This window comes from Hypanus sabinus, chromosome 1 (genome assembly GCF_030144855.1).
Source record: "Hypanus sabinus isolate sHypSab1 chromosome 1, sHypSab1.hap1, whole genome shotgun sequence".
Classification (NCBI taxonomy): Eukaryota; Metazoa; Chordata; class Chondrichthyes; order Myliobatiformes; family Dasyatidae; genus Hypanus; species Hypanus sabinus.
Genome location: NC_082706.1, coordinates 159,110,573 through 159,133,235, shown reverse-complemented (window position 1 = coordinate 159,133,235; position 22,663 = coordinate 159,110,573). Strand labels below are relative to the sequence as shown.

Below are 22,663 nucleotides of genomic sequence, written 5' to 3'. Positions count from 1 at the left end.
ATGGAACTGAGTTTACGGACAGATCAGCCATGATCTTATTGAACAGCAGGGCAGGCTCAATGGGCTGGATGGCCTACTCCTGCTCCTATTTCTTAAGTTCTTATAAAACAGAAACTTGAATGGCTGGTAAAAATCATTTTAGCTGAGGTACTAGATACTACAAAGGTGTTTGGAACTATACAAAAAGTTTCAGGGTCTATGGTTATTAGTCAAGTAATCGGAATTGAAACCTCCATAATTTTACACATGGTCAAATCTGTCAAACATTTCACAGTACAATTGAAATAATTTTCAAGTTATGGGTTTTATCAAGGCACACATTAATATAGTGTATACTGAGGCCAATGTAGTACCACAAGTGTGAAACCATTCACTAAATAGAAATTTGATATGCTCATTTACGTTCTCAGAATACATGCTGCTATTCAGTAAAGTTGACTATAGAACCTGCATCTAGTTCTTTGAATCCACTTATTTGAAAAATAGTCCAAGCAGACACTAACCACTCATGGCTGCAGATCTTGCTTCTTCAATGGATTCATACTCATCTGCCAATCGTGCTTTGGTTTCTTTGTGCTCAGCGACCTCTTGATCCAGTCGCTGCTGTAACATTTTTTGTTTGTAATTTGCATCAATTTCCAGGTTATTCTTTTCCTACAATGGAGAAGTAACAAAAAAATAAGTTTTGAATACAATGGATTAAAATTGCTAAACTGATGACCTTTGTAGTTTAAAAAAAATTGGGAGATGACAAAAATGTTTCCATAACAACAAAGAATTAAAATAAAACTAATGCTGTGAATCTCAAGTAAAAATTGGGCAAGACTCAGCAGGTCAGACAATATATGTAATGAAAGAACAGAGTTAATGTATCAAGCCAATATCCTGAGTTGGTGCCTCAACTGCTGAATATATTCAGCACTTTTGGTTTCCACAACTGGTAATCACAACTAAAGTGCAGTGGACAGGATGAAAGGCACATGCCTTTGCACAAGAGAAAAAAAAATCTTTTTTTAGGTCATACGGTGCACCTCTTCGTAGTCATTGCACAGGACTACCTATCCTCACACACTGCAATAAATGATATAGGGGAAATGAACTACAATGCTGGAAAATGCATGGTCATGCACTTTGGTAGTAAAAATAAATGCGCAGACTATTTTCTAAATGGGGAGAACATCCAAAACTCTGAGATGCAAAGGGACATGGGAGTCCTTGTGAAGAACACCTGAAAGATTAACTTACAAATAGAGTTGGTGGTGAGGAAGGCAAATGCAATGTTAGCATTCATTTCAAGAGGTCTAGAATACAAGAGCAGGGATGTGATGCTGAGGATTTATAAGGCACTGGTGAGGTCTCACCTTGAGCATTGTGAATAGTTTGGGCTCCTCATCTAAGAAAAGGTGTGCTGGCATTGGAGAGGGTTCAGAGGTGGCACACAAGGATGACTCCAGGAATGAAAGGGTTTTTATACGAGGGACGTTTGATAGCTCTGGGTCTGTACTCATTGGAATTCAGAAGGATGAGGGGGGATCTCATTAAAATCTTTCAAATGTTGAAAGGCCTGGACAGAGTAGATGTGGAAATGATGTTTCCTACAGAAGAGGAGTCTACAACAAGAGGGCACAGCTTAGGATAGAGGGGTGTCCATTTAAAATAGAGATGTGGAGAAATTTCTTTAGCCAGAAGGTGGTGAACTTGTGGAATTTATTACCACAGGCAACTGGAGGCCAGATTGTTGGGTGTATTTAAAGCTTGATAGGTTCTTGATTGGACATGGCATCAAAGATAACGGAGGGAAGGCCAGAGAGTGGGACTGAGGAAGGGGAAAAAATTGATCAGCCATGATTGAATGGTGGAGCAGACTCAATAGGCCAAATGGCCTAGTTCTGCTCCTATGTCTTATGGTCTTAAATGCATCTATTATTAATTTTGACCAAGAAACACTTTAAGACAAACACTTAGGAAAGACAATTTGTGTTTATAATCTTAGATATCTGGCACTTATAAAGGGACTCATCTGTTTCTTGTGAACTGAATAACTATAGATATCAGCAATCTTGGAATAAGATGGAAACAAATATGCTAAAGAATAAATGGAAACCAAATACCAATGTGTTCAAGTAACAATCATGGATATTAGCACAAATGAGAAAATGTTTAGATGCTGGAAATCTTCAATCGCTATTAACACCTGTAGTGAGAAAAAGTATTTCAAGCTAATATCTTTTCACAAATATTATCCTAATTATGCAGTAGTACCTTCTCCAAATTACTAAGTCTCTCTTGCACTTGCTTCTTTTCCATCTCTGATTTGGAAAGGTTAAGCTTCATTGATTTCAATTCTTCTTGTAATGAAGTAATTCGAGCTGTCAAAAAAGTTTTAAAAAAATCCATTATAAAATAATTATGCTTGGAGATGATTTAAAACAGTTGGTGCAAGCAGCTAATTTAACAAACTCCTGCCAGGCCAGCTTGTAGGTATCTCAGTGCAACATTATTAACCTCCATGGACTATTGGAACTCTGTTCAAACCACGGCCAATGCTGCATTAGCAGACATACTTTTTGGAGTCCTAACAATGACTTCTGGCAATTAGAAAATAAAACCAATTTTTCTCTAGACTACTTTGAAGCAATTTCTACTGGGACAGAATGATTATTATTTCACTTATAAAAGAATGACGTTGGAGAGGTAATGCAGAGCTGCTAACATCTGTGAAGCTGCACATTGCAGTCCAGGAAGGTGGAATTCTAAGGAAAATTATGCTGCGTCTCAGGGCTATCTGATAAATATAATAGGGAAAAAAATAGGCACAAAAGGTGTATTTGAAATTGCTTAAAACTGTTAGAAAGTACTGTAATGTTTCTGTGCCAGAACGGATAAACTTTACTGAGTCCTACTCCTCATTTAACATAAACCAGCAAGCTACCAACCTGTTGTCATTCCCAAATGAAAAATATTTCATACCTAGCTCAAAATATTGCTAATTTGGCTAGCCCTTTTCTGTTAATAAAAGGAAAGACTATGAAAAGATTCTAAACTCCATCCATGGGGGATTGTTGGGAAATTGAGTATTTTGAGTTAGTGATAGAGCCATCAACTTTGGAATTTATAGTTAAGAAGTCAGTGGAGGGAAGAAAAATATACAGGTGGGATGGGGGAGTGTTGCTGATTGTGGAAGGGGGTTACAACTAGCACTAGCTCTTTTGAAGATGCAAAGAGAACTGGTGTAATAGGGGTGTGAAAAGGAAGGAAAACAATCAGTTCTAACTGATTGGGGAAGGGGAGTAGACAGGATTATGAGGGATTAAGTGACACAGTTTGCATACAGTAAGCAGAATTCACAATTAAAAGTTCAATAAGAAATCTCATTTAATTGTTTTTATCTTTTAACTTGTTTGATGAAAACAAAAGACTAAATTATATGTAGAAAGCACATTAGACTAATTCAAAATAATACATTAAAAATGCAGTGTGTTTGATCAGAATACTTCAAATTATTCTTTTTAATGTTTGAAATGAAGTTCACCCAGGCTTGTGAAGGGAGGACAATTATAAGGTTAATAATCAAGATAGAGTCATAGTACAATACAGAACAGAAACAGGCCCTTCAGCCCATCTAGCTGGTGTCAAACCATTAACCTGGTCCTAGACCATAGCCCCCCCCCCAATACTCCTCTCATCCATGTACTTATCCAAATTTCTCTTTAAAAGTTGAAATTGACCCCACTTGCCCGACAGCTTGTTCCAAATCCTCACCACCCTCTGAATGAAGTTCCCCCTCATGTTCTCCTTAAAGATTTCACCATTTACCCTCAACCTATGACCTCTAATTATTATCCCACCAAACTCAGTTGAAAAGCCTGCTTGCAAGTGCCTTATATTTTTACACCAAAATGTACCGGTATCAATTTGTCCCAATTAACTGGAATCCATTTTAATCCTAAACAATCTCTCTAATCCAGATAAAGATCATATTTATTCTAGTCTCCTTCCCTAATTGGTATTGAAACTTAAAAATACTTTCTCAGATTTCCAACTATCCTTTATCTCACTTACTTAATCTTAATTGTCTTGATCCTTTTCTTTGTTAGTTGTTACTTTATTCAACCTGGTTTGACCTCTGCATTTTGAAATCAGATGCTCAAAGTTTCTCATGCTATTTCAAAGGTGATGCAGACCTATTGAAGTTTTCCCATGACAACAGTCAAATTAAGGAAAATCTTCACTGACAACAAAGCTAAAAAAATGGTCTACATATATGCCAGCAAGAAGAAATTCAAGCAGAGTTTCCTAGCTTTCAGCAAAATTGGTCCAATGGTCCAATGCATTATATGGTAAAAGACCAATGGCTGATTTCACAGACTGATGAAGCACCGAGCACATCTGCCACTTAACTCCATCCCTCCCCCCTCCAAATTCAGGTGGCTTCTCATTGTCACAGAGAGATAAAAAGAAAATAATTACCTCAGAAATCTGCAGGAGAGTTATCATCTCACTGCTTGGGTATATCTCAATGCAAGAATTCAAGTGAAACTCAAATATATTTTCCAATTTGCCCGAGGGAAACAAATGAACCAAAAAAAGTAATATTTTAACATATTATTAACAAGTATTAATTTTAAGATGTCTATTACCCTGCAAATCACTGATCACTTCTGAACCATGACTGCGATCTCTTCGTTCGGTGTCCAAAGCAGATTGTTGCTGGATAATATCTTTCTCCAGTTGTAGCTTTGTATTCTCTAAAAGTCGGTTTCGCTCCTGCAGTTCACTGTTTACGGTCTCCAACTGACTCATGCTCTTTGTTAGTTCCGTTTGATTTCTCCGTAACCTTGCTACGGTGTCTGATTCAGTTCGTAACAAAACATTGGCTTCTTCTAACTGTTAACAAAAAGCAAACAATAATTTGTCCTATTTCAGCTCACTGATTTTGGGAAAAATTTGAGTTTATTAGTTTAGAACTTACTTGTCTTTGTAATTGCACAATTTTCTCATTTGATATCTGGGAGCTCTGAGTCACTTTCTTCAAATCTTCAAGTTGCTCCTTTAACATGGAACCTTGATAAACAATAACAATGTGTAAGTTACCACTGCTTATCAAATAAATTCATGAAGCAAGGTAGATTGCTTATAATTCTTTTTAATAAGCACATCAGAAAAAGTATGTAAAACATGACATTTTAATCAGCATGAATTTATTAAAGCAAAAATCTGTTTGTGGTTATTTTTATTAATGTGAAATTCAGGTATTTGAGACAATGCGATAAAAAATGCATTAAACACAAATTAACATAGGACAATACAATGCAATATATCAGAACAGGTGAGAAAGTTTCAGTATTCTTTTAAAAGGATGAAACAGAGAGAGACGGAGAAGCCAAGGAGGGAATTCAAGAACACAGGGCACTGATGAGGCCAAAACTGAAGGAGATTACAGAGATACGGAAAAGAAAGACTACAAGGGTTTGAGGCTCCCCCCTCTGGCCCTTGACTCCTCCACTACAGGAAACAAATGGGGACCAAAACTGTTCATAATACTCCGTGTGTTCTGACCAGTGCTTTATAAACCCTCAGCACTGCATCCTTGCTTTTATATTCTAGTCCTCTTGCAATGATTGCTAAAACTGCATTTGCTTTCCTTACCACCTGCAAGTTAATCTTTAAGAGGGTTCCCAAATCCCAAGAGCTCCCAAATCCATTTGCCACTCTGATTTCTGAATTTGCTCCCTGCTCAGTCTTTGCCTCTATTCAAAGATTCAAAGTACATTTATCAAAGTATCTATGCAGCATACAACCAAGATTTGCCTTCCCAAATTCAAGTAAGCAACATTCACTTACTCTTGTTTGTCTATCCTACTTGTCATTTCCTCAAGGAATTCCAAATTATTCGTCAGGAAAGATTTCCTCTTAAGGAAACCATGCTGACTTTGGCATGCATGATCATATGCTTCTAAATACCTCAAAACCTCATCTTTCATAATGAACTTCAGCATCTTACCAATCAGGTTGGAGGCTACCCAGACGGAATATGTGGTGTTGTTCATCTTAAGATGAAACCACACTCAGGTTGGAGGAACAACACCTGATATTCCGTCTGGGTAGCCTCCAACCTGATGGCATGAACACTGACTTTTCTAACTTCCGTTAATGCCCCTCCTCACCCCATCCCTTATTTATTTATTATCCCCCTTTCTCTCTTTTTTTTCCCTCTGTCCTGCTCACAATCACTCCTTGCCTGCTCTCCATCTCACTCTGGTGTTCCCCTCCCCCTTTCTTTCTCCCTAGGCGTCCCGTCCCATGATACTTTCCCTTCTCGAGCTCTGTATCCCTTTTGCCAATCACCTTAGCTTCATCTCTCCCCTTCCTATCTTCTATCATTTCGGATTTCCCCCTCCCCTTCCAACTTTCAAATCTCTTTTCTTTCAGTTAGTCCTGACGAAGAGTCTCGGCCCAAAATGTGGACAGTGCTTCTTCCTATAGGTGCTGCCTGGCCTGCTGCTTTCCTCCAGCATTTTGTGTGTGTTGCATAGATCAAAGCCTGTTTTTTCCCCTTCTTCCCATACTTTTGCTTTTCTATCATATTTAGAGACAAAGACTGTATTTATTTAAAAAAAACTTTTTTAAACCAAGACAATTCTGCATATTCAACAATACTGAAATCTATTTTCCAATTACAAATTCATTTCTCTAAATAGATCTTCATCTATTTTGTTGCATTTCTCCTTTCAATTAAGAATCATGAATTGTGATTCTAGCTAACAGGCATAGATTTGCTTTCTCTCCTTGTAAATTTTAAGTAAATATAAAAATTGCACACATAATTGCTCATAGCAACCAGAGGAGCCATAATATTTGGAGCGTTTTAATATTACTGCTCAGGTCAAAATAAGTTTTCTTGGAATATGAAGCATTACATCTTGACTTTTCCAAGAATCTTCACTACTTTTCCAAAAGTACTCTGGCATTTGACTTAACATAATAATAATTGAATCTAAACTAATCATGGATGGACAATATTGAGTGAAGTGATGTATGGGCGGCTAAAGCTGGAACATAGCACTCTGGCTAATGAATAGCAAAGAGGCACAATGGGCTGAATAACTTGGTCTGCTCTTTCAAATCTTAAACAAAATTCTTCCAAGTTTAATTTGACAGTCCACTTTGCTCATTTCTAAAATACTTTTCAGAAACACATCAGATTTTGGCATTGAACTCACCCTCATTTTCCAAATTGCGCCTCTTTTCAACCTCTTGTTCTAATTTCCTTTGATATTCATTGACCTTGTGCTGTGCCATCAATTTTTCCTTCTCAAGCTGAGACAAGTTAACTTCTAATGTTTTTCTTGCAATACCCTTTGGATAAAAACAAAACAAGAAACATTGGAGAACAGAAAAGTAGCTTCACAGTTAGTTTGAGTACATAAAACACACAATTCAATAATATAGCAACACTTTGTCTGAATGTAACTGAGTTTTGACCTAAACAACAAAATTCTTGGTGAGTTTCCGAGCAGCAGTGATGGAAAGATTTTTTTTAACAACTTTTTACATTGAAAAAATGCTGAAAAACTACATTATTAATTATGCAGGTCAGTCAACATCTATGGAAATGAATAAGTAGTTGACATTTCGGGCCAAGACCCTCATCAGGTCCTATATTGGTAACTTGTAAAGATTAGTAACCAAAACATTTCAACTATTTTTTGTAAATCACTGAATTCTGTTAGAAACCTAACTGAAACTGAAGTTCCAGGTACTGCACATGTATGATGTGCTTATGCACAAAGGCACCAGATGCACTCAGTAAGATCAAGCAACGTGTGCTGCACATTTTGACTGCACTTTCAAAACAATCTTACATAAAACTCCAATATTGATCTTAAAAGGAGGGATGAAACTTACTTCGGCATTAAGTATGGCTAGTAATTTTTTATGAGACACCTTATCGGAGAAATGTTTGAAGGGTAATCCTTGAAGCATTTCTTACTCCTTGCTCTGAGCCTTTACATCATCTTGAAGTCCCATGTCTTCAAGTCAACTGTTTGACTGACTACAAGACTCGCAACTAGATAACCTAAAAGCTAATATCAACTCAAAATTTATCACTGAATGGACCACCACTGCTATCATCTGCTCCCTATCTTCCAGCCGTAAATAACTTCAGTTAATTCCTAATGCATCATCATTGACCTGCCTGGATAATACCATATCCAAATAACCCCCATTCAAAAATCCTGATCCACGTTCCTACCACCACCATCCCTATTGGTATTATCTCTAAATAGAAATAAGCAGAACTATTCCAACATTTTCGAAACAAATCTTAAGTACACATGTGGAAGTAAATGCTAGTTAAGTATTACAATAAATAATAAATCTGAACACAAATCACCTCATCGTCCAGTTCTTTTGTAATTTTCTCCAACTTTACATTTCCTGCCCTGTAAACAAAAATCAATAAACACTTTCAAAAGCAAGGAAAAGGAACAGTAGACAAATTCTTGCCTACCATATTTGGTCAAAATACTCCTCAGAAGTACTTGCTTTGTTAAATGGAAGCCAGCATTTGCTTAAGTGGAAGTCTCGGACTTCTCATGCACATAGTACACTACACGTTTTCTCCTGGGTGTCGTAAGGAATGTAATGGAGAAGCTTAGTTTTTGTGAAATTCAGAGAGGGAGGCGGACACTGACCTCCAAGTCTGTAATGCTAAAGATCCTGACCCCAATGCTTTTCATAGGATTGTAAAGATGTGGAGGAAAAAAGTTGAGAATAGATATCTTAGAACTATTTTAGGACTATTTATTATTTTAACGTTATATACATTTGTTTGGGTAGATGGAGCTCATCAGCTTCGGAAGACAGTCCATCTAATTGAGGGAAATCTCTGATTTCAAACCTCTGCTGCCTTGCAACCATACCCACTCCTGGGAAAGGCTTCGGGAGTAAACCCTGAGGACAAATCCGGAGCTAGTCCCTAAGGCAGTCCAACGTTGCCTTCAACCTCATTCTGGCAACTCCTGTGACGACACTGGTGCCAAGCTGTATTGGCCCTTGCCCTTCCCTTGGATAACATCGGTGTCGTGAAGAGGGGAGACTTGCTGCATGGGCAACTGCTGGTCTTCCATACAACGTCGTCCAGGCCTGCGCCCTGGAAACCATTCCAGGCGCAGATCCATGATCTTGCGAAACTAACAGATGCCACCATATAGGTTTGAAAATATTTTAGCCTATTTTATTTATTTAAATAATTTTGCACTTCCAAAAATATACTGACACACACTGGTGAATAGGCCCTTCAAGCCACGCTGTCCAGCAATCCCCTGATATAATCCTACTTAACCATGGGATAATTTACAATGACTAATTAACATACCAATCGGTATGCCTTTGGACTGTGGGAGGAAACCGAAGCACCCAGAGAAGATTGCCTTTAAACCCTTCCAAGTGCAAGAGACTACAAGATAAGTATTCCAAGTCGAGACCAAATCTTTATGGAAGTGGAATGACAAAGGCTAACAGGCCTATGTCAATAAGAGGAGTCATTAAAATATCATGTGACAGGACTTACTTGTATTTTTGTTCCCATTCATCCTTTAATTGTATTTCATTGTGCAATTGCTCTTCAAGTTCATCAATAGTCTTTTTCAAATTTTCAATCTTAAAACCAAAATAAACCAGGTTAAGTACTTAGTTATCGAACAACTTATCAGCGGAAGCTAGCGAGTTTCATAATAAACTTCAATTCATGGTCTCATATATAATTATGCATTTCATATTTTGAGTTCTAGTTTCCATGGAGCAAGTAGTTCATACCCTGTAATAAACAGTGAGCCACTAGAGCTCAGTGCAAGCAAGCCACTGTGATCTGCTGTTTTCTCCAGTGTATTCTTACAACAAAAAATTTCAGCGCCAAGCTGATTCCAAAACTATCATTTGATCATTGTACTCCAAACATAACTTAGAGTTATATTTTCCCCAGGATAAACTGCTGATGTTACATTTGCCATATACATTCATTTTGCTTGAGTTCTTTTTTTTAAAAAAAAGGTTCATCATAGTTTAACTTTATGTTTTGGCTTTCAGGTTAAGCACATTTATGATGTCTGATGTGTAACAGTGTCCTTTTGCAGATATCCTTAACTCTTTAGCCATAACAAGTACCTGCTACTCAAATGTTTCTCAAAATTAAATGTAAAATAATTCATTAAAACATTTAGCTTGATATTTAACTATTATTAAAACCTTAATTACTGTTGGCTTTATCCACCAGAATGCATACTTTCTAGGAAATATTTTAACTTCTTACCTTATTTTCCCTCCAATTTATAATGTACTATGTTACTCTTCTACACATTCTTTTAAATGTTACTACTTAACTGTCTCTTCCACTCATCTATATGCATATCTATATATTTAACAGTATTTTAGCTAAATCCCTTATTTCTATAATCAAACTGGGGAAGTGCTTACTACATCCAGATACAAATCATGCATCAAGAAAAAAAGTAGATCGAACACTAACTTCTTGTATATACTACCTCCAAATTTTCAAACTTCAGCAAAAAAAAACTGCCTCCTGAATTAGATTGCCCTCTACATTTCTTTTTCAAAGCTATTTTATGAAGGCCCTTAATATATTACTTTTGATAATTTGTTTTCCATTTTTCCTCCTATGAAGAATAGCAAGTGGCAAGTTTAAAAAAAAATCAACGAGAAAAAATTGTGCTTATGTGGACAGCAGCAGATAACATGATACAGCAAAGAATTTAAAACAAAAAGTAATCTGGCCTTCATTGCAAGGGAATTGGAGGATTAAAGCAAGGAAGCTTTGCTTTAATTGTACTAGGTTTTGTTGTTGCATGTACAATTTTGGTGTCCAACCCTAACAAAGTTCACACCTCTTTAATAAATGATGTAGGATAGAATCATTTAACTTCTTTAGTGATGCGATAGCATTTGAGCATGATTGACCAATGAAATCAACTCGCATTCTAACAATAAGAGGTGATTTCCTTCAGATGTATGAGATTCTGAGAGGGGTTTAAATAGACTATCCACCTTAGGACCCTAGAATAAATCTCAGGATAAGGTGTCAAGACTTTCAAAATCAAGGTAAAAAGAATTTTTTTCCCACTTAAAAGTGTAAAAAAAAACTCTAGCCCCAAGAATTCATGAACACTAGAGTAAAATCAAGTTTTTGATATTAAGGTAATTGAAAGATTGGGGATAGACTAGAACAGTAGATGATAGTTTGAAAAGACATCACAATCTTTTGAATGGTTAAGCAGTTTTAAAGGTTATTTTGCTCATATGTTTGTAAACTTTCCATTTTCTCATCTCCACAACAAGTTCTATTGACCTTCCCCATTCCCTCAGCATTGTGTAAGAGTTCTACCAAACACCATAAATCTACCTCTCCACTCGAGAACCTAGCTCCAAAGAATTTGAAAAATCTACTTCAAGAAATATTGAAGTGAACTGTAATGATGATGCCAATCTTCTGTTTCTCCCCCCATGTGTTTCCTGACATATTACTCTGAGACTGACCTTTTTAACTTTAGTAATAAACTTTTTACAATAGTTTATTTCTTGAATTGCAGAGAGAACATCACAACTGTGACAACTGCTTCAAGAACTGCACTTAACTACTCAAGGATCATCTCAAATCAATAACAAAATGCTTACTTGGCTATTGTCCATGGTAGAACGAGTTCTACAATCACTTGCTTGTTTAGGAGTACCAGATGAATTCCTAATAAGAGAATGAAAACAATGAAACATTTATAGAAACAGTTATTACCATTCTCAATGTAACTTTATGTCAAAGCAGTTAATACTGAAAAGGCATATTTTCATCAGTTGGTCTGTGACATTCAGGACTATAAGATGCCTTGTGTGAATGATAGCTGTGCAGCAGAGATAACAAGACAAAGGCAGAAGAATACAGAGAGAAATAAATGCTGAGAATGTCTGACCAAATACTTTCGAGACAGGCCCAGTTGAGGACAGAATTCCTGAGTAATGTAGGAGAGGAATAACTTTCTGGGTATTAATCATTGATAAACATCAGTTGAGATCTTACTGTTTAAAAGATTAACTAATTCCTGATACAGATAGCAATGACATTCCTCAACGCTTAAAATTCAGTGAAAACAGTAAATCGTTAAATTCAGATGAGAAACATGTAGGTAAATTCTATCCAAATTTACAGTAGGTAGAGATCAGTAAATGAACATGTCATTATTTGCAAATCTGTCTTACAAACTTTGGGATACAAATCCTTCAACTTGTAAAAATATACCATGCAAAGGTGACATTTGGGATGGGTATACCTTTATGCTAACAATGATATTTTAATGCACACTAACTTTCTATTAGTCCTTGCCCCTGCAATCCTTGACAATTGTGGTGGTGAGGAAGAGAATGAAGAGAAAGCAAGGGAACTGAGGGGAAAGATCATGAGTGTTAAAAACTAATGGAAGCAGAGAGAAGATAGTGGACTCTAAGGTTGTGGGAGAACAGAAGAATAAAATCTGGTTGTGGGAAAAATAGATTGTCGAGAGCAGAATGGAAAGCAGATGTCGAAAGTAGCAGGAAAGTTTGAGTGCAGATCAAAGGTGATGGCAGAGGAGACCAATGAGAAAAGTGTCAGCTTTACTTCCTACTTGAGACCTAACTTTGCAGTCAATGCACCTGCTGCTCATGTAACATAAATTTATGGCAAAAATAAATTGTTACTAAAGTAACATCAGTCTTGCAATTTGTACTTGTTGCCATTACTGGACTTCCTGGGCAGGTCTCAGTGACAGGCTGGCCACAAATATGTAATGTGAGTGCACAGAACCCAATTGCTCTTCAGATATAATTGAATCACAACGTATGAAAAAAAATTCGTTTTTAATGTCCTTTTAAAAGTTAAACTCATGGCTTTGCTTTTTGCTTTAAACAAGTTGAATGTATTTCAAAGAAAATGCTAGAAACACTCAGTATGTGGAAATGTGGAAAAAGAAATATAATTAGCATTCCAAATCTGAGTCCTTTCATTAGAACTGAGAGCTTCAGCATTTTTGTTTTTACTTCAATATTATGGCGCCTGGTAACTTTTCGACTTTTTTGTTCAACATGGTTATACTCACTGGTGGTCTCTGTAGTATGTGAAGCCAACAAAAGGTAACTGATTTCCAACAAAGGCTTTCGGCACAGGAAACGTTTCTTCCTCACCTTTGTCTTCTTCCAACTCATCAAAATTGCTTGTGTCAATGTCACTACTTAGCTCAGGCACAACAGGTGCAGAAACTAAAATGAAACGCATCCATGGGTCAATTGTATTATACACAGGAACATCACATCAGTTCTATTCAGCATTTCTGTCTGGTTCTGCCAATCAGAAAGATATCAACTAACCTTTCCTCTATTAACATTCTTGCCTTACAAAATATTGCCCTTGGCACATCAGAAAATTTAAATATAAATTTACTGCAATATTCACAATTTTATGAAGGCAAGTGATTCAGATTCCTGTTCCATCCCAATTCAGAAATAGCTTAAGATTTAATTTTGAAGAATATTCCCCTTGTCTAAATTCCTTGGCTAAAGGAACAGTCTCTAGACACTTAATCTATAAAATCCCATCTCAGTTTGGACTCTCAAATCATCATCCATCTTCCAAACTCATGAAAGTATATAAAAAATAAATTGAACTTGTTTCATAATTTAACTCTCAGCCATGGTCTAACCCCTATACACTTCTCCAAGCTCTTCTTCAGTTTTTGACATGAACTGACTGTGGACCTCAAGCTTACGTCTGTAAAGGAATCTAAGTGTGATAAAGCACATGTTCAGTTTTGTATTCCATCTTCACTGAGATGCGGCACCATCACCGACATCACATATCCACCATGAAAATAAATTCATTACGCATTTAACCTTTACGTAGAAGTATTTAACAGTGTAACAAGAGTTAGCATTGTCAATTTCAATTTGCCTATTTTGCTCTTTTTGAGTCAATCCTATTAAACAGCTTATTTCCAGTGCTCATTTCTAATGAAGGTTTTCAACCTGGTGCAGTAATCAATGTTTTCTCTGTAGAGCGAATAATTGCTTTACTATGGTTTCAGTATTGGAAGCACCTCTATTTTAACATTGTGATGCTAGTTTTAAAATCCCTTTGGGCTTGATGTGTCAGATTCGACAACTCTACAACCCTCTCTTGACATTGTCACTCCTCCAGCGATGACACTTAGGGAATGAGACAGGGCAGGTTGATAGATGTTTGTGTGGGTGAACACTTTGCATCTAGTGATCACAATGCCATTAGTTTTAAAGTAAAAATGGAAAAAGATATGTCAGGTCCGTGAGTTGAGATTCTAAATTGGACAAAGGCCAATTTTGATCCTATCAGAAAGGATCTGGCAAGTGTGGATTGGGACAGGCTGTTTGCGAGCAAAGGTAGTTTTGGTAAGTGGGAGGCCTTCAGAAGTGAAATTCTGAGAGTACAACTCTTGTACATGCCTATCAGAATAAAAGGTACAGATAACAAGTTTTGGGAACCTTGGTTTGCAAGAGATATTGAGGCCCTGGTTAAGGAAAAAAAAGAAATGTGCATAGCAGGAAACAAATGAGTTATTTATGAAGTCCAAGAAAAGCAAGAGAATACGGAAAAAGAAATCAGGAGACACGAAAAGAAAGCATGAGGTTGCAATAGCAGACAAGGTGAAGGAGAATCTTACGGATTCTACTGATATATAAAGAGCAAAAGGATTGCAAGGACAAAATGGACTTCTGAAAAATCAGAATGAAGATCTCTGTGAAGAGAGATCTTAAATGGGCTTTTTGCATTTCTATTTAATCAGGAGATGGTCACAGAGTTTTTAGAAGTGAGGCAAAGCAGCAGCAAGGTAATAGAGTATTTACACATCACAGAAGAGGTAAGTGCTGTCCTGAAGAAAATATGGGTGGATAAATCACCCAGTGGACAAGGTGTTCCCTTGGAGGCAAGCACAGAAATTGCAGGGGCCCCAGCAGAGATATTTAAATCACCCTAGCTAATGTTGATCTACTAAAGAAAGACTCCACAATAAACCAGGAAATTATATTGACACCAGTAGTGTGAAAGTTATCGGAAGGTATTCTAAGGGACTGGATATATGAGCATTTGGATAGACAAGGACTGATTGGGGATAGTCATCATGGCTTTGTGTGGGTCTAACCAATCTTAAAATAGTTTTTTGAGAAGTTACCAGGAAAGTTGACAAAGGCATTTGACAAGGTCCCACAAAGAAGGTTGGTCAAGAAAGCTCAGTCACTTGGCATTCAAGATGAGGTAGTAAACTGGATTAGACATTGGATTTGTGGATGAAGCCAGAGAGTGGTAGCAGATGATCGCCTCTCTGACTGGAAGCCAGTGACTAGTGGAGTGCCCCAGGGATCAGTGCAGGGTCTATTGATCTCGATGATAATGTAGTTCACTGGATCAACAAATTTGCGAATGACACCAAGATTGAGGGCAGTGAGGAAGGCAATCAGAGCTTGAAGTAGGATCTGGACCAGCTGGGAAAATGGTTTGAAAAATAGCAGATGGAATTCAACGCAGGCAAGTGCAAGGTGCTGCATTTCGGTCAGATCAACCAGGCCAAGTCCTATACAGTGAACGGTAGGACTCTGAGTAATGCGGTAAAACAAAGGGACTTGGGAATACAGACCCATAATACATAATACATTGAAAATGCTAGCACAGTCTTAAAGAAAGCTTTTGACATGAATTCTAAAACTAGATAAAGAGAATCAAATTTAAAAAATAACACAAAAAACATTATACTTGCACATTTATTTATTGAGAATAAATTATGTGTAGTATTACATGTATTTGTTGGAAAAAGTATGTGAACCTTTGCTTTCAGTAACTGGTGTGATGCCCTTGAAGAGCAATAACTTCAACCAAATGGCTCTGGTAATTGTTGATCAGTCCTGCTTATTGGCTTGGGGGAATTTTAGGCCATTCCTCCTTACTAAACTGCTTCAACTTTGGGATGTTGGTGGGCTTCCTTGCAGGAGCTGCTTCTGCTTGCTTCAAGTCTGTATACAACATTTCTTTAGGATTAAGGTCAGGATTATTGACCTTCAGGTGACAGAGTGCTACCCTGACATTCTCTTGTAAAATGTTGTGATACAGATTTGATTTCATTGCTCCCTCAATGAGTGCAAGCTGTTCAGGCCATGAAGCAGCAAAGCAGCCTCAGACCATGCTGCTCCTTCCATCATGCTTCACAGTTGGGATGAGATGTTGGTGTGCAGTGCCTTTTTTTCCTCCAAACATAGCAATGTGCATCTCTACCAAGAAGTTAAACTTTTGTCTCATTGGCCCACAGAACATTGCCCTAGAAGTGTTGTAGGTCTTTTGCAAACTTGGGATGTGCAGCAATGTTTTTTTTTTGGACAGCAGTGGTTTTCTCCATGGTGTTCTTCCATAAACACTATTCTTGTTCACTATTCTTTCTTTTAAATGTAGTGGACACATGAACAGAGATTTTAGCAGGTCTTTTGCTGTAACCCTTGGGTTCTTTTCACCTCCTTCAGCACTGTATGCTGTGCTCTTGATGTAATCTTTGCAGGCTGCCCACTTTTGACAACAGTACTGAGTTTCCTCTATTTGTAGACAATTGCTCCTACTGTAGACTGATGAACACTCAGGTCTTGAGAAATACTGTTGAAATCCAGTTTCATGCATCTCTACAATTCTTCTGAAGTCCTCTGACCAAGTTGTTTTGATTGAGGCATGGTGCACATAAAGAAATCTTTCTTGAGAAGAGCAAGCTCTGTTAGTAACCGGACTTTGTGTGTCTTTTTTTTAAATGGGGCAGGGCACCTGTACAACCCACACCTCCAAACTTATCTCATTGATTGGAACACCTGATTTCAAATAGCTTTTGCAGAAGGCATTAACATCAGAGATTCACATACTTGTACCAATAAATAAATGTAATATTGGATCATTTTCTCAATAAATAAATGAACAAGTATAATGTTTTTATGTTATTTATTTAATTGGGTTCTCCTTATCTAGCTTTAGGACTTACATGAAGATTTGATCACATTTTAGGTCATATTTATGCAGAGACAGAAAATTCTACAGGGTTCACAAAGTTTCTGGTACCATTGCACAAGGTTGAATATGTTAGGACTTTATTCCTTGGTAGATAGCAGATTGAGGGGAGATTTGATTAAGGTGTTCAAAATCATGAGGGGTATAGATAGGGTAAATGCAAACAGGCTTTTCCACTGAAGGGTTACAGATGAGAGGTGAAACTTTTAAGGGAATCATGAGGGGAAACTTCTTTACTCAGAGGGTTGTGAGAGTGTACAATGAGCTGCCAGTACAAGTGGTGCATATGAACTCAATTTCCATGTTCAAGAGAAGTTTGGATAGGTGCATGGATGGGAGGGTTTATGAAGGGCTATGGTCCCGGTGCAGGTCGATGTGACTAACAAGTCTAAATGGATTGAACTGGACTAGTTGAACTGAAGGGCCTGTTTCTGTGCTGTACTTTCCTATGACTCTGGAAAAATGAACTCAGGGCTGCATTTGATGACACAAATGTATTTGATAATAAGTTTCCTTTGAACTTTAAAAATATCAAATCTATTTCTCCCTTTACCAATACTGCCTAATCTAACATTTGAATGGACTTGAATGTTGTGGTTCCAGTATTTTAATTATGCCTGAAGTTTGCATTTTTTTTTTCTACATCTGTTGAACTACATTTGAGGGCTCTGCTTTAAGAGAAGCTATGTTATTGTAAAAAATCAAAATAGCCTGGCAATAAATGAGGTCAGTCAGCATTTATGGGATAAAATTTTCAAAATGTTTTTCAAAGCTTTTTCAGAAGTTTGAAGCACAAAGAAATGTTCAAATATGGAGGGTGGTTGTGAGAACATGCCAGCCAGTGCCAGTAAAAGGATCAAAATTCTCTCTTCTCAAAGTTGACCTTATAAATGAGTAACTGCAAAATACTTTTGGACATCATTGCAACAGATAAACCAGTACTAAAACTGGTAACAACTGTATATTAAAATAAGAGAGAAAAAAGAATATTTTAAACTTTTTGCTGAGAAACAAATCAGCCAACTTAAGCCAGTTTTAAGAGTACTTTAAGAGGAATGACTGAATATATGAACTTGCCTAATCACTTGAAAAAGTTCAAAAACAGGCGAGCATTATATAGAGTATACAAACTGTTCCTCCCATCACACTGGCAGAGACTACAGCCAGGAGGATCAAGAGGTGTGGTCAAAGGAGGCAGAAGAATGCTTATAGGACTGCTCTGAGTCAGCAGACTGGACAATATTCAAGAACTCATCTTCAAGTCTGAATGTATACAGCACAATTGCAACCAACTTCCAGACTTGTGTGGATGAGTGTGCAGGATACAGGAGACTGGGTGGCAGCCATGAAGGGGAAAGAGGTTAAGTAGCTAGTGCAGAATACCACTGTGGCCATCCTCCTCAACAGCAAATATACCACTTCAGATACCGCTGGGGGCAGATGACCAAATAAAGGAAAGGCACAGCGATTGGTTCTTTGGCACTGAGACTCCCTCTTTGACTCAGAAGGGAAGTGGGGAGAAGACACGTGCTCTGGTGATAGGGGATTCAGTAGTTAGGAAACAGACAGATGGTTCTGTGGGTGAGAATGAGATTCCCAGATGGCAAGTTGCCTCCTGGGTGCCAGGGTTCAGAACATCTCAGATCGAGTCCTCAGCATTCTTAAGTGGGAGGGTGAACACCCAGAAGTCACGGTCCACATAGGTATCAATGACATGGGTAAGACGCGTGATGAGGTTCGGCAGAGTTGCTAAGTTAAAGAGCAAGACCGCCATGATTCTGATCTCATGATTGCTACCTGTGCCATGTGCTAGTGAGGCCAGAATTAAGGTTACAGAGTTTAACATGTAGCTAAGGATTTGGTGTCAGAGGGAGGGCATATGATTTTTGGTTAACAGGGCTCTCTTCCAGGAAAGGTGGAATCTACATAAAAGGAGGGGGAATAGTATCCTCACAGGAACGTTTGTTAATGCTTACATGTGGGGTTTAAACTAGAGTTATAGAGGGATGGGAACTAGAATGCCTGAATAGTTAGAGGAGAGGTTGTGGAGATAGATGTTGGTAAGACCCAAACAAAGTCAATTATCAGAAGGTTAAGCATGGTGTCGCTAGTGCCCTGAGCACATATACTTCACTGTAAGAAGCATTGGAGAAAAGGTGGATGAGCACAGGGCAAGGATTAACACCTGGAATTATGACGTTGTAACCATTAGTGAAAGTTGGTTGCAGGAAGGGCAGTACTGGCAGGTCAGTATTCTGGGTTTCTGTTGTTTTAGACATGACAGAGCAGGATGGATTCAAGGAGTGGAGTGGAGATAATAATCAGTGAAAATGTCATGGCAGTACTCCCGAGGATAGCCAATGTTGTTCTGCTCTTTTAAAAAGAGTCTGAACATAAACTAGGAAATTACAGGCCGCTGAGTCTGACGTCAGTTGTGGGGAAGTTATTGGAAGGTATTCTCAGGAACTGGATATATAAGCATTAAGATAGACATGGACTGATTAAGGATAGTCAACATGGATTCATGCTTGGTAGGTCAGCTAATCAATTTTGTAGAATTTTTTTTGAGGAAGTTACCAGGAAAATGGATGAAGGCAAGGCAATGGGTGTTGTCTACATTGACTTTAGTAATGCATTTGACAAGATCAAATGTTCAGTCACTCAGCGTTCAGGATGAAGTAGTAAATTGGATTTGACATTGTACCGCTTCAAAAAGGACTGATAGCTACAATTTATAAATGGTTATTGAATTTATGAATGATATCTAATGATAAAATTAAAGGTGCTTGGGAATTGGAATTTCAAGAGTTACTTTCAGATAATCAATGGAGTAAAATTTTTCATTTGATAAATACTTCATCTATTTGTGCCCATCATTCCTTGATACAGTTCAAGGTAGTGCATTGGGCACAAAAGTCAAAGGATAAATTAGCCCGTATTTTTCCCAAAATCAATCTTATTTGCGATAGATGTAATATTGAGGTAGCCACTTTAACCCACATATTTGGTCTTGCATAAAGGTGGACAATTTTTTGTCCACCTTTTAAAATGTCTTTAAAACTTTATCAAAAGTCTTGGATCTGGACCTACAACCAAATTTACTTTCAGCAATTTTCTGGATTATTCCATCGGAAGCAGGATATATTCCTGTTTCCGCTCAGCAGATGATAGCCTTTTCAACTTTATTGGCTAGGAGAGCCATTTTACTTAAATGGAAGGATCCTAATCCACCTACTGGTTTTTACTGGCTTTCCTCCATAATGTTCTGCTTAAGTTTAGAGAAAATAAGAAGTTGGACATTTGATACATCCTTTAAATTTGAAGAAATCTGGTGACCTTTTATTCAATATTTCCATATGAATTGATTTATTCATTTTTGTATTGACTCTCTTCCAGTTATTTTTTTCAAAGTTTTGGATTTGATCGGAAAGTCTCAGGATGGATTGCCCAGTCCTTTTTTTGTTTGTAGAGAATAGTGGGGGTTTTATCATATAAAAAATTCAAAAAAGTCTTTTTTTTAATGAATTGATGAGGATCATTAATTATCCTTTTCCTCATTATACATTCTATATCAGATTAGTACTATGTATGATTTTGATAATGTTTATTTCACCTTCTACATGTATTGTTATTGATATATATATATTTGAGGTAATTCTCCTCTTGCTTGTATATATGCTTTTTTTAAAATCAATAAAAAGATTGATAGAGATATTGGCTTTGTGGGAGAAGCCAGAGAGTGGTTACCAAGGATTATCTTGCCAACTGGAGGCCAGTGACTAGTGGTGTGCTGCAAGCATCAGTGTTGGGTTGTTTGTTGCTTGTCATCTATATCAATGATCTGGAAGATAATGTGGTTAACTGGATCAGCAAATTTGAAGAGGGCACCAAGATTGGGGCTGTAGTTGACAGTGAGGGAGGTTGTCATGGCTCTCAGAGGGATCTGCATCAGCTGAAAAATGGCAGATGGAATTTAATGAGGAAAAGTGTGAGATTTTGCACTTTGGTAGGACCAATCAGGAACTGAGGAGTGCGGCAGAACAAAGGGAGCAGGAAATATAGGACCATTAATTCACTGAAAATGGCGTCACAGGTAGATAAGGTCATAGAGAAAGCTTTTGGCATATTGGCCTTCATGTATCAAAGTACTGAGTACAAGAGATGGGATGTTATGTTGGAAGTTGTATCAGACATTGGTGAGGCCAAGTTTGGAGTGCTGCATGCAGTTTTGGAAGGATGTAAATAAAGTTGAAAGGGTACAGAAAAAAATTTACAAGGATGTTGCCTGGACTGAAGGACCTGAGTTATAAGGAAAGGAATAGTTTAGGACTTTATTCCTTGACACAAGCAGGTTTTTTTCTACTGAGATTAGGTGGGACTAAACCACAGGTCATGAATTAAGGGTAAAAGGTGAGAAGTATAAGGGGAACATGAGCAGAAATATCTTCACTCAGAGGGTCATGAGAGTGTGGAATGAGCTGCCAGGACAAGTGGTGCATGTGTATTTGATTTCAACATTTAAGATAAGTTTGGATAGGTACTTGGATAGTAGGGGTATGGAGAGCTATGGTCCCAGTGCAGGTCGATGTGAGTAGATAGTTTAAAAAGTTTTGGTACGGATTAAATTGGCCAAATAGTCGGTTTCTGTGCTGTACTTTCCTATGACCATCTGTATCCACTTTCCAACACAATAGTACATGGTTACCAATATCAAGTGAATTTCCACTTCTCCAAACTTAATCATAAAGAAGAAATAGGAATTCCAGTTTTGTTTTTACAGAAGTGTAGAATACAAAGTCTGAGGCAAGAAGCAACCAATGTAAACTCTTAATATGATGAGAATAGATTAAATGCTAAAATTCTTGGGCAGAAATAATTCTAAGATTTGCAAGCAAATGAGTAAATACTGCTGGCCTTAACAGATCCTCTCCTTAACCTGAGACTGTTTTCCTAGTTCTTGACTGGTCTTCCAGAGGAATCATTTTCACAGCTCCACTATGGTTAACCCTCCACAATCGTGTTTCAACAAAAGAATCACACATTCTTCTAAACTCAAAGGCCCATTCAACACAATCTTTTCTCATGGATCAGGAGACCTAGATTTATAGATTACAGACATAACAAAGGATGGCCATAAAGCTAAGTGACCTGTAAAGATGGAAAAATCACATTCAAGATGAGCAATAGAGTTAAAAGCCTGCCATTACTCACAATTTGTAGCTACATTAATAAAAATAGCACTTTGACATCAATGGAGTACAATTTTCCAACCTGCTAGAAAATATTATGGTGTCCAATAGAAAATATAAAAAAGATATAATGTTTTATAATACAATTGCAGAATAACATTGGAAAACATTTTTTATGAGTAACAGTTAACTTACTCTCTCTAATATTTTCCCAGGTCCATTGATCAGTTCGGAAGAAAGGATGCTTTTTTATTTCTGCAACACCATTCCGGCCTAGTCTTACTTCCCTAGTGAAAACAATCAACAATACTAACCAAGTACTGCACTTCATATCAGGAAAAACAGAAGTATATAACCTATAGCT

General features: G+C 37.4%; 1 protein-coding gene across 1 annotated transcript in view; it reads right to left on the bottom strand.

Annotated features, from left to right (window-relative positions):
* The window catches only part of rock1 (Rho-associated, coiled-coil containing protein kinase 1), a 143,905-nt gene that overhangs the window by 52,995 nt on the left and 68,247 nt on the right, over positions 1 to 22,663 (bottom strand). Inside the window, exons 9-18 of the mRNA XM_059979836.1 lie at positions 22,495 to 22,586; positions 13,146 to 13,305; positions 11,695 to 11,761; positions 9,578 to 9,666; positions 8,399 to 8,447; positions 7,224 to 7,359; positions 4,973 to 5,064; positions 4,641 to 4,887; positions 2,263 to 2,369; positions 504 to 654 (exon numbers count right to left, since the gene is read on the bottom strand). Of these exons, the coding sequence (XP_059835819.1) occupies positions 504 to 654; positions 2,263 to 2,369; positions 4,641 to 4,887; positions 4,973 to 5,064; positions 7,224 to 7,359; positions 8,399 to 8,447; positions 9,578 to 9,666; positions 11,695 to 11,761; positions 13,146 to 13,305; positions 22,495 to 22,586 (1,190 nt within the window). The remainder of the gene's footprint in view (positions 1 to 503; positions 655 to 2,262; positions 2,370 to 4,640; positions 4,888 to 4,972; positions 5,065 to 7,223; positions 7,360 to 8,398; positions 8,448 to 9,577; positions 9,667 to 11,694; positions 11,762 to 13,145; positions 13,306 to 22,494; positions 22,587 to 22,663) is intronic.